General features: G+C 49.8%; 1 protein-coding gene across 1 annotated transcript in view; it reads right to left on the reverse strand.

The window, feature by feature from the left end:
• The window catches only part of RHPN1 (rhophilin Rho GTPase binding protein 1), a 444327-nt gene that overhangs the window by 38382 nt on the left and 392840 nt on the right, over positions 1-13105 (reverse strand). The window contains exon 12 of the mRNA XM_085604772.1: positions 8615-8691. Coding sequence (XP_085460898.1) covers positions 8615-8691 — 77 coding nt within the window. The remainder of the gene's footprint in view (positions 1-8614; positions 8692-13105) is intronic.

Genomic DNA, 13105 nt, shown 5'->3' on the forward strand with positions numbered 1-13105 from the left:
TTGAAGGATGCGGAAAGAAGGTGGGTAAAGTAATGGTCTGCCTGTTGTGGAAGGCAGTAACCACCTTAGGAAGAAATGTTGGACGGGTCCTGAGAACCACCTTGTCCGGATGAACAGACAGGAAAGGAGGTTTTGAAGAAAGAGCCTGCAGCTCACTCACTCTTCTGGCAGAAGTGATGGCTACCAGGAAAGCAGTTTTAAAAGTCAGAAGGAGTAAAGGACAGTTATGCAGTGGCTCAAAGGGAGCACAGATGAGATAGGTTAGCATAAGGTTCAAGTCCCACTGAGGCATAATGAAAAGTATTGGAGGAAAAAGATGCGTTAAGCCTTTTAGGAAACGGTTAACTACTGGGGACTTGAAAAGAGAAGGTTGATCTGGCAACCGAAGGAAACCAGAGATGGCTGAACTAGGCCAAGAACTCACAAATGAGCAATGGCTGTATTGCTGTAAGCAAACGGAACAGATCTCGGCCAATAGCAGACTCCGTATTATACATTATAGATTTCTGCACCGCAGCTATTACACCCCAGTTACACTACACAAATTTGGGTTGCGTAATACACATAGGTGTGATAGATGCAGAATGGAGCATGCCGATTTCCTACACCTGGCCTGGGACTGCCCAGATATCCAAAACTATTGGAACACTGTCCTAACAGCCGTCAACTCTATGGTTTCCGGTCTCTCTTGAGATCTCCTCTGCTAGCGCTTTTAGGCTAAACTGAACAACTTCCTTCCACGGATCGGAAGTTTGGCTCCTTCTGTCTGGCTCTGGCTAAACGATGCATAGCATGCCGCTGGGATAGGGGTCGTGCGCCTACATTTAAAGAATGGCTTTCGGACATGATCCTATGACAAGATCAACTATGCATTTATGATGAATTGCTCCCCCGTTCATCTCGACCCCGAGACATTTGGGCTCCAATGCGAGAAACAGCGGCCCTCATCCTCCTAGACCTCTCCGCGGCTTTCGACACGGTCTGCCACCACACCCTAGTACAGCGCCTCAGCAACGTCGGAATCCAGGAGAAGGCACTGGAGTGGATCATCTCCTTCCTCGCCGGAAGGACACAGAGTCCGCCTCCCCCCGTTCAGATCAGAAGCCACCGAAGTCATCTGCGGCGTTCCTCACGGCTCCTCGCTCAGCCCTACCCTCTTCAACGTCTACATGAGCCCCCTTGCAGCCATCGCACGCCAGCACAACCTCAACATCATCTCCTACGCCGACGACACCCAGCTGATCCTCTCCCTGACAAACGACCACGTCACCGCCAGAGCCAACCTACACGAAGGGATGAAAGAGGTAGCCGAATGGATGAGGAACAGCCGCCTGAAACTGAACTCGGACAAGATGGAAGTCCTCATTCTGGGATCTTCACCCTCCGCCTGGGACGACTCCTGGTGGCCCCCCGCCCTAGGCAGCGCACCCAAACCGACAGACCACGCACGCAACCTGGGCGTCATCCTGGACTCCTTCCTCTCCATGACCAGACAAGCCAACGCCGTCTCCTCGACGTGCTTCAACATCCTGCGCATGCTACGAAAGATCTTCCGGTGGATCCCCACCGAGACCAGGAAGACGGTCACCCAGGCCCTCGTCACCAGCCGCCTGGACTACGGCAACTCCCTCTACGCCGGAACCTCCGCCAAACTCCAGAAGAGGCTCCAGCGGATCCAGAGCACCTCAGCACGACTCATCCTGGACATCCCCCGTCGCAACCACATCTCTGGACACCTGAGAGACCTGCACTGGCTCCCGGTCAACAAAAGAATCACCTTCCGTCTCCTCACCCACGCACACAAAGCCCTACACAACCAAGGCCCAGGATACCTCAACAGCCGCCTCAACTTCTACGCTCCCAAACGCCAGCTTCGATCGACCGGCTATGCCCTCGCCGCCGTCCCCCGCATCCGAAGAGCCACCACAGGGGGAAGGTCCTTCTCCTACCTCGCCGCCAAGACTTGGAACTCCCTCCCGACCCACCTCCGCCTGACCCAGGACCACCTCGCCTTCAGGAAGCAGCTCAAGACCTGGCTGTTCAAGGAGTAGCTGACCCCCCTCCCCTTGCGCCTTGAGACCCTCCGGGTGAGTAGTGCGCTCTATAAATGCTTTGATTGATTGATTTGAATGCAGACATATTTATTGGAACACCCCTACACAGCAGATGCCTAGATTTAATGATCCCTGCCCATTCCCAAAGCAGCTCACTGCCATGGAGCGCTCTGTTCCTACCTCTTGAAGCGTCTGTCAGAAAATAACGGTCATATCGTATACTCGTAGAGCCCCTGACATATTTACAATATTGTGTTCTGTACTGGCAAATGTGTGGCGTATTGCTTGCTTCTTGTATTACTCTACTCCTTCAGTAGTATATAATGGTCCTCAATGCTGATGTATATACCTGTCGAGTTGTATTCATGTATCCCGCAGTATTATCTTGCTATGTCCTCCCAGTGTCTCAGCTATGTCTCCTTTACAGATATTGTACCATGCTTGTATATAACTTTCATGAGAAAAATTCCAATAAGTAAAGTTAAAAAAGAAAAAAGAAAAGCAGAGATGGCTGAAAGATAGCCCTTGATAGTGCCCAGAGCAGAGCCCTCCTGGGCTAAAGAGAGAAGAAACAAGAGTACTTCAGAAAGAGGGACAGAAAGGGGTTCCACAGCCCTTGCTGTGCATCATGCCACAAATTTGTTCCACCTACAGGCGTATACTGTCTTAGTGGGGGGACACCTGGCTGCCAAGATTACGTCACAGACTTCAGGAGGCAGGTCGAAAGACGTCAACAGCCGCTCAATCTCCACTCAAGGAATTGGAGGCTGGACAGGTTCGGGTGGAGGACTGTCCCCTGCTGCTGCAACAGAAGATCCTCCTGAGGCGGCAGTCAGATCGGAGGATCGATGGCCATGTTGAGCAGCTCGGGATACCAGACTCTTCGTGCCCAATCCGGAGCCACAAGAATGACTTGGGCCCGGTCGCGCCTGATCTTCAGCACTCTAGGCAGAAGTGGTACAGGCTGAAAGGCGTACAACAGACCGCAACTCCACTCGCGACGAAAAACGTCGCCGAGCGAGTGTCACCTTGGAATAACTAACGCGCAGAATTGCTGACATTGCGAGTTCTCTTCGGTAGCGAATAGATCTAACCAAGGCTCTCCCCACTGTTGAAAGAGACCTTGCACCACATGAGAGTGAAGATGCCATTCGTGATCCATCATGCACCTGCGGCTGAGTTTGTGTGCTCTGGCGTTCAGTGAATCTGCCACGTGTTGAATCACCAGGGATATGCGCCCTGATGTTTCAGCCATGTCAGAGGCGAAGGGCCTCCTGACATAGGGTCCACGACCCCACCCCGCCCTGTTTGTTGCAATACCACATGGTGGTGGTGTTGTCCGTGAACACCTGCACTACTCTTCCCCGGACAGAGTGAAGGAATGCCTTCAGTGCAAGACGAATCACCCGGAGCTTCAAAAGGTTGATGTGAATCCCGGACTTCGCCAGAGACCAGATTCCTCTGATCTCCGCCTCTCCCATGTGGCTGCCCCATCCCAGAAGGGATGTGCCTGACACCACAGTGTGGTCTGGTTGGGGAAGGGAGAGGGATCTGCCATTTACCCAATCCTGGTTCGTGAGCCACCACTGTAGTTGTGGAGCAGTGCCCTCCGAGATCTGGACGCAATCGGACAGATTCCCCTGATTCTGTGCGCCCACTGGAACTTCAGGTCCCACTGCAGAGCCCGCATATGCCACCTGGCATGATCGACCAGCAGGATGCAGAAAGCCATGAGGCCCAGCAGCCTCAGGGTCATTATGACCGAAAACCAGGATAGAGGCTGAAAGATCTGAATCATAGCCCGAATATCTCGGACACGCTGTTCGGGACGATAGACCCGAAACTGCGTCGTGTTCAGAACCACTCCGATGAAAAGGAGCTTCTGAGAGGGAACCAGGTGCGACTTCGGCACATTGATGGAGAACCCCAGCAAAGGCAGGAGGTCGGCCGTAGTCTGGAGGTGGGAGACGACTGCCTGGGGCGAGCCCGCCTTCAACAGCCAGTCGTCGAGATAGGGAAAGACTGAAACACCCGAGCTGCGACCACTGCCCTCACTTTCATGAACACCCGAGGGGCGCTGGTAAGGCCAAAGGGGAGCACAGTAAACTGAAAGTGCTAGTGGCCTAACGGGAACCGTAGGTAATGCCGGCAGGACGGGGATGTGAAAATAAGCATCCTGCAAGTCCAACGCTACCATCCAGTCTTGCTGGTCGAGGGCAGACAAGACCTGAGCAAGCATCAACATATTGAACTTCTCCTTCTGGAGGAAGCGATTGACGTCCCTGAGGTCCAAGATAGGACGCAGGCCCTTGTCTTTCTTGGGAACCAGAAAGTAGTGGGAATAACAACCACAACCTACTTCTGGTACAGGAACGCAATCGATGGCTCCCTTGGCCAAGAGAGCCGTAGCTTCCTGCTGGAGAATGGCCAGACGATCCTCCGTCATGTGGTGCTATCGCGGTGGCATGGCTGGAGGGGTAAGCTCGAAGGGGAGGGAGTAGCCCTTTTGGACTATCTGCAAAACCCGCCTGTCCGAAGTGATGGTGCACCAGTGGGGGAGGTGATGGCTAATCCTGCAGCCCACTGGCGTTTGATAGGCCTGAAAGGTGAGACTAGAAGGGTTTAGAGGCCGCTGCAGAGGGGGGGTTGGTGGACTGGAGCGCCCGCTGGCCCCCGGAACCATGACGGTCCATTTCCCCAGCCGCACGAAGGTTGGGTAACTTGCTGCGGCCTGTGGCCCTGGGTGGGATGTAGCGGGGCACCCATTCCGTAACTACGAAAGGGGCGAAAAGCAGAATGCGCCGGACGGGAGGAGAGTCCCAAGGACTTGGCCGTAGCCCGTGCTTTGTCGCCAAAAAGGCGACAGCCATCAAAGGGCATGTCTATCAAGGTGTTCCGGACATCCCCTGAAAAGCCAATGGACCTCATCCAGGCATAGCGCAGAAGCGCTACCGACATTGAAATGGTCCTGCCCAGAGAATCGTTGGCTTTTTTTCCCACCCCCTAAAAAATACCCCAAACCCCGCCCCCTAAAAGCTACCCCGAACCCCCACCCCCTAAAAACTACTCCGAACCTCCACCACCCCCTAAAATACTACTCCAAACCTCCCCCATTCCCTAAAAACTACTCCTAACCTTCCCCACCCCTCTCTTTCTTTATTTCACGCCCATCCTGAACACTAGACCGACTTTGCCTTAACCACACACATGCGTGGTTAAGGCAAAGTCACTGTTCAGGCAAGTCGTCGTTCGGCTTGCGGGCTTCCGGAACTCGTGGCTCTTGCCTTATTGTTCTGGATGTTCCCCGGTTTGTTGCACCAACTGCTACAAGCCTACCAGTAGTATTGAGACGCTTACTTTCGTAATCTGGAGGGATTGAGGGGTTTGTGCTCATTGTCTTGGCAGAAGTCTGCTTCCTTGCAGTACGGACTGCTAAACAGTCATGTACGATTTGTCCTCTTATGTAAAGAGGGTAATTGGGAGAGGATTCATCTTTTTCTCTACCTGTGGCATGATCACGTTGGCTTTGATTAGTCCTTTAAGAGTTGTCAGGGCCTGACTTAAGCATGCCCTTGAGCACTGAACAGCGTGTTCTGTCAATAGAAAGTACTCCACTAAAAATACATCCTCATCCTGTAGGACATGCCTGTCCACTTTATGGTGGTCGCCCCCCCGGGGGAGGGGGAAGGGGGGAGAGAGAGAGAGGGGAGGGGGGAGGAGAGAGAGAGAGAGAGAGAGAGAGAGAGAGAGAGAGAGAGAGAGAGAGAGAGAGAGAGAGAGAGACAGATGTTATATATATATATATTGGCTGGATAAGGCTTGAAACCTAGATTGTCTGCCAGGTCGAGTGTAGTCGTCCCAGGGGTCATCACCATCCCCAGCAGGTTGGTCACAAGGGTCATCCTCCCCATAATGGCTACCTGGGTCTGCGAAGGTATGAACGTACTTCTCAGGATATTGTGGTGGAGGGACTGGTGAATATGGCTGTGGAGGAGCAGGCAGCGGTGCCGACAAGTGCCTGTATGTGGTAGGCTTTGGAGGAGTGCTTGTAATTCTTGTCTTTATTACTCTTAGGCACTGGGTACCTAGGTGTGTCAAAAGCAAGTTCCTCCTCAAAAGTTATGCTCTGTTATTTGAGTATTGGAGGCAGGGTGGTTGATGGTTTCCTTGAGCTGGGCTTTGGCGAAATGTTCCCAGTCTCTGGGTGGATGATCAGCCGCTGTTGTCTGGTTATCGAGTTTCTCTGCTAGTTTCTCGAAGATGGGTGTCTTGGGCTCTTCTAGCCTCAGCATCTACTACTGTTTTTGAGGAGCACTTGGCATTGATTTCGGCTCTGAAGGGGGAAGCCTGGTGCCCTTTAGTCAAGATGGTGTTGAGGAGAGTCATGGCTTGTCCTTTTTCAGGAGCTTGCTTGGCTCAGAACCCTTTTCTCAATGCCGACAAACTTGAGGGTGGTGGTGGTCCAGAGGCTGAAGCCTTCTTCTAGGCCTGATCGATGCTCTACCTCCATGAAAGGGTGCTTGGGGCTTCGTCCCATTGCTTGATTTTGGGGTAGTACTTACTTGGTGTCTTCTTCATGTGTGGGCCCATCTATGTTGACGTCCAAGGTGCACCCTCCTGGTTATCTTTCATGCAAGCACTCAAGCATAAGGTTTCTGGGTTGGGCGTCAGTTGGGATGCCGGAGGGGCATGCCTCCTTTTTCTCAATGCTGAGTGGGTCCTATTTGCCAAAGACGACGAGAGTTTTGGTGGATGACTGTCACTGCATCTTCAGGTGCGGCCAAAATCTCTCTCATCAGTCCTCATAGTCTTTTTGCAGTGACAAGCGAAACCGTAGTCACAGAACAAGTTGTTTTGGTCAGGGGAGAGGCGGAAGTTGCAAGTCCATCCATGGATACTGGAGATAACTTGTATTGGCAAAATTGGAAGGGTGTTCATTTCATCATCCTATTCTTGTCTGCATTGTCTGAGGTGAGCTCCCTGAAGATAGAGGGCTCAACCAAGTCAGGGACCGAGGCACTGGATACCTGGGCTTCTAGGCAGTCAGTTGCAGCCAGTCAAAGAACAGCGGTGTACCTGTTGGGAGAACTACGCACAGTGATTGTTCTCAGGTTGTCGGTCTCAAGGAGTGGAACGGTTGGCAATGATAAAGCCATGAAGAACACTTCTATCTCGAAGCCTTTGCTGAACACGTGCTAACGCAATGACGTAAAAAAACCAATCCAACATGGTGTCAGAGTCTCGTGACTCGAAGTTCTTTGAAGAAAATCTATTTGCAATATCCAGATCAATAGTAGATGGCAGGAGTATGCAAAGCATGTGTATCGATAGCCACAAATGCTACGAACATAATCTTCACCAGAGTGCTGGAAGTGCAAATCTGACAAAAGTATCCCTGTCCATTTACTTAAAGTGGTCATGACTACGTCACTACTTTGGGTTGGTTAGTCAGAGGGTTGCACATGTTACTGTACCAAAAGATAAACTTACCATTTTGTTCAAACACCAGAACAGAAGTAATCTTTCGCAAAAGACCAAACTCGGTTTAAAAAAAAAACAAAAACAGTCTGTTGTACTAGAAAAACGCGAATCTTAACGAAATGGAAGTCAAAAAGCGAGCCAAAGTGGAGAAATGTACAATCTAGCCATAATGGAGGACAGCATGCTTTATTTACGGCACCAAGAGGACTTTTTCACACCTAATTAGTCAATATTTCTTAAACTAAATGGTGACAAATGTTTTTTGTGTCTTATTTCGTTCATTCTTGATCTCTAGAAATGTTTAGCCTTGGAATTTATATATAGCACAAAGACCAACGTGTTTAGTATCTGCTTTATGTATAGACTGCGGTTTGCATTTGTTGTGATGAGTTTGCCGGTCAGCAGAATCATTTGGATGTAGGGTATGAGATAGTTAACATTTACACTTATAGGTGATTGAAACTTCAATTTTATGACAAGAATTTTGATTCATTAAGTATGACAATGAAGAAACCTAAAAAAAATGTTTACATTATCCGAAAGCAAAGCTTTTCAAAGCTGTATAGGTAAGTCCTATGCTCGGCCTGTTACAATTTGGGAATCTGTGATTTTGAGAAGTCATCAATCAACTTTGCATGGGAAGGGACTTGAACTGGGTTTATCAGATGCCTTCTGGAAACTGAGTGGCAAACGACCATTCATGTTCCTTCCACTGCTGGCAAAAACAAAAACCACAGTTCTAAAAAAGATAAAAACATCGGTATTATAGCCAGGCAATATAGGTGACGCCTGCATTCAGGTATTACAGGTATCAAGAAGAGTCACTTTAAAACCGAAACTCCTACTAAGAAACTACAACTTGCAACGTTCAAGCCCAACGCTAGATGGCAGACTGTGCACAGCATGTGGTTTACACCCCGTTTATGATTCGAGGTTACCTATTTTTCATCCGATTTAAACATCACTATTCAGGAGCCTGTGGGCGGCACAGTCCAGCTACTTCCCACATCTCCTCTATTGTCTTTCTGAATGCGGGTTATAAAGCGCATAGTTAAGAAGTTAATGCACACCATACTTACCAGTCTGTGGAAAATGTCTGTCACTTTCACTTTCGAAACATTGGGAGTTTGTATTTCAGGCTTCTGGTGAGTTTTCGCTACAAACAGACAAAAAAAAGACAAATATTTAGTTTTTCCTGGATTATGACATTTGGGGGATCCACAAAGCATCTGCGACTGACTGAAAATTCAAACCACGTTGCCACAGCATGCTCCTAAGGGGCCAGACTCAGCCAGTTCACAAATTAAACTTAACTTACATAAACTGAAAATCCAAATGCGGGTATCAATGTGAGGCCAAGGGGGCAGGAACTGATAAAACGGTTGGCGGAGAAGCTTGGTTCTGTACCAACCCCAGTCACAAAGGTGAAAAATTTGGGGGTGACGTTTGATAACCATCTGTCGTTTGACAAACAGGTGAACACCATTACCTCGAGTTCCTTTTTTAAAAGTTCTGAGAAAGGGGACTCTTTGCTGAACCACAACGCATTGGACGCTACGCTGTTTGCTGGGGGCTGGACGCTGAATACCTCACACACGGGACTGCGAGGACCACGGAGCATTGCGCTCCTCTAACTCTGCTCACCTGGTTCCTCTTCCCGTTCACGCCCCTTACTCCTCCCCCGGGCTACATCCAGTCTTCGTCCAAGCGCGCTAGCGGTACGCGCGCGGGACGACGCCCGGGGCAAAGACCGGGCAAAGACCGGGCAAAGAGCGGGCAAAGAGCGGGCAAAGAGCGGGCAAAGAGCGGGCCGTTTGTGGCCGTTCGTGGACGGAAGTGGACGGGACGGGCCCATATTTTGTATTCTGGCTGAGCATAACTTTAGCCTACCTGTCCCAGACCCTATTCCTATCTTTTAACTGTCGTATACAGTGATGTCGTCCCCGAGGTCAGGTAGGAAACTAGCTCAGAGTAGTACTGGGGGTTGTGTTTCAGGGACGTTAGACAATTTTATTACTAGAGCTGCCCGGATCCTTGAACGCGAAATCGATCTAACAGAAAAAAGACTGTCTCTTGACTTGTCTTCTAAAAGATCCTCTCTGGGCAACCTTATGACAGTCCCTTCTCCTGTCCCCAGGCCCCCACAACCTATTTCCGATTTTACCGAGCATAATGAGCTTGGTTCGGATACTGGCTTAGCAACAGGCCCACTGGTTAACACCCTAATTACAACACCTGGTTCTCCCCCTTTTGGTTTGCCCCCTACTGTTTTAGATAATCATTTAAAACCACCATTTGTTCTGCCTGGTCCCGCAACCTCGTCACTGGGTGCCCTGTTACCGTTAACCCAGGGGACAAACTCAAGTGGGGTAGTGCTTCCAAAGGGCAATCCAGCTAACAATATCAAAGTGCCCACAGTCTCGGTTCCCTGTCCCGATCCCATTCTCCCAGCGTTACAGGTTACTTCTGCCGCTGACGTGAGTTCTGTGCCCATTTCTCGCCTAGTCCCCTTATCTACTACACCTTCCTTGCCTGCCGTCCATGCTGAGGCTTTAGAGCAGCTATTCAAGGCCTTTTTTACACCACTATATGAGAAAGTTAATCGTCTTTCTCAAGTGGTCGAAAAACTAGAGGTTATGATGCATGCCAACATGGTAATAATTGAGAAGCGTTTAGCTTCCCCTTTGCCTTCTGGGTCTACAAAATCTTCTGATGTAACCACTGTGGTTGAGGTCGTCTCTAATGGCATTACCCCCATGTCTGGAGCTTCTCCAGTCCCCCCCGCTCCCACTGCCCCCCTCACAAACACCCCCCACCAGTCATCTTGTACCACTTCCCACCACGTTTCAGATAGCAATGCAAATAACAATAGAAACCAACCCATCACTAAGCATTCCCTCGTTCAGGGTACTTCTCCTTTTTCCGAACTTCCTTGCATTAACCTTCCGCCTGAGTCTCATCCTTATACTGCTATTCTGGTGGGTTTTCCCAGTCTTTTGCAGGATAAGGCTGAGTCTCATGGTGAGTTAAAAAACAAGGTTATTCATTGGTTGAATCGTAATAGGCCTCTACCCCCTTCTTCTTGTGCAGAAATATTGACTGTTCGTAGGGTTTGTTGGCTGGGCAGTGGGGTTAAGGGAGTAGAGGGGGACTGTGTGCTTGTAAATTTCCGTAATCCCAGGGTGGTGCGTTACCTATGTTCCTACCCTAACATCTCGAGTGCCTCAGGAATTTTTGTTACGGACTTGTCTTATTTCTACCCCCCTGTACCTCTCCAACAGTTTAACGCTGGATCACTTGGTTGTGAGTTGGTCCCTAGGGGTTCTCGTAGAGTACAGGGATTGGATTTCCATCTACCACTATCCAACCCATATGCCCCGCTGAGTGATTTGGATGGGGTTGATTGACCTCTTTGCAACCATAGCCCCGTGCCTTATAGGCCCAGTGGTCGGGGTATGCATGGACGATCCTGTGCGGACAAGAGGATCTCACCCCCTGGTTTTCCTTGTGACCGGTTACTTACACACCCCCACAAGTCCCATGGTACACTTGCAGTTTTGGAGAGCTCAGATTTATCCCTGTCATGTGCTCCCATTACCACCAGCTGCATATGCTCTGATGTGGTATCTGACATCGATGGCGCTGAAATCCCTTCTGTGTCTACAATTCCTTTATGTCCCCCAACTCCTCGGGGATCCCCTAGTTCTCCAACTTTATCTTGCACCCTAGTTCCCCTGGCCCCCCCTGCCCTCTCCCTGGTTTCCTGGAACATTGCGGGCCTTCGCAGCAAACTAACAAATGAGGATTGGTCTGCTTGGGTCTCTACCCATGATATCCTGGCTTTCCAGGAGACATGGGCTGTCGACCCTGTTTGTTATCCTGGGTATGTAAACTTTTCTAAGGGGGCAACCAGTAACCCCAGGGGTCGTCCCTCTGGTGGTCTCTGTTTCTGGGTTAAGCAAACCTTGAAGTATAGCCTAACTGAACTGCCCATTGACAATCCCGACCTTCTGATCATCTCTTTACAGAGTAATGATGAACCCTCAATTCTATTAATTAACATTTATAATCGGGGTCTTCCAGGAGGTCGTGGAACTAATACATTCTTACAACTGGATGAGTTCCTGGAGATAGTTGATCCTAGCTCCAATGTATTTATTATAGGTGATTTCAACTGTTGTTTTGAGCCGTTATACCCAGAATGTGACTCTTTGACCACGGAAATTGATATTATTTGGAATATACCCCTTCTTGCCCTCACTCCTATTAAACGCTGGAGTGAATCTGCTGTCCAGTGGACGAGTTTATGCCTCGAACGTGGTTTTAGAGCTGCCAACAGACGAACCCCCTCGGATCCGTCTGGCAAAGTGACCTTTTCCGATGGCAGAGGACGTAGTAGTCGAATTGATTATGCTCTAATAAAAGTGGAGTACTGGCATACTCTGGGTGATATGATGATATTTGAGCGTATTGAGAGTGATCACAACCCTCTGGTTCTGACACTCCTGCTCAGTCCCCAGCTTAGAAGAACCCAAACCGAGATATTGACAGCAAATGCCCTTTTAACTAACAATCATCGTAGAGTGCGATGGGATAGGGTTGCTCTTGACAGTGCCATACTCGCTGAGATTGGTGATAAAGTCTCCTCAGCAACTGTAGCCTTACAGTCACTTAGGTCTGAAAACGGCGACTTTGTCGATGCTACTAATATACATACTAATCTGTTTTTGGACCTAAAATCCATCTTCTCAAAACCCTGCAAGGCTATGCCTTCTAAGATCCCCAAGCGAAGCTCTTGGTATAATAAGAACTGCCGAGACTCATATAATGCTTTGAAAGCTGCTATCGCTTCTAAGGACCAGGCCACTATAATATTTACGAGAAAACTTTATACCAGGGCCAAAGTCCAGGCGAAGCGTGATTGGGATAATGACCATTGGAGTGCCCTATTAGCAGCAAGTAAAATAAGGAACTTAACACTGTTCTGGCACACCTTGAAGTGGGGTAATACTTCAAACTCACAGGCTCCTTCCAACAATGTTTCTCCGGACAACTGGGTATCCCATTATGAATCCCAGTTCTCCGATGTTGATATGGCAGCTACACCCACGCACACAAAGCCCTACACGACCAAGGCCCGAGCTACCTCAACAGCCGAGTCAACTTCTACGCTCCCAAACGCCACCTCCGATCAGCCAACCACGCCCTCGCCGCCGTCCCCCACATCCGAAGAGCGACTACAGGAGGAAGGTCCTTCTCCTACCTGGCCGCCAAGACCTGGAACTCCCTCCCGACCGATCTGCGCCTGACCCAAGACCACCTCTCCTTCAGGAAGAAGCTGAAGACCTGGCTGTTCGAGCAGTAGCGGCACCCCCCCCCCCCCAGCGCCTTGAGACCCTACGGGTATGTAGCGCGCTTTACAAGTATCACTGATTGATTGATTGATTGACATCTTCTGAACCGCTTTGTTGGGACCCGCTTATACCTTCTAACCTTGAGTTTGACGTTGATGAAGTTAAGATGGCAATTTCGAGGGTCCCCAATGGCAAGGCTCCTGGTATCGATTGTAT

This window comes from Triturus cristatus, chromosome 5_1, assembly GCF_964204655.1.
Source record: "Triturus cristatus chromosome 5_1, aTriCri1.1, whole genome shotgun sequence".
Taxonomy (NCBI): domain Eukaryota; kingdom Metazoa; phylum Chordata; class Amphibia; order Caudata; family Salamandridae; genus Triturus; species Triturus cristatus.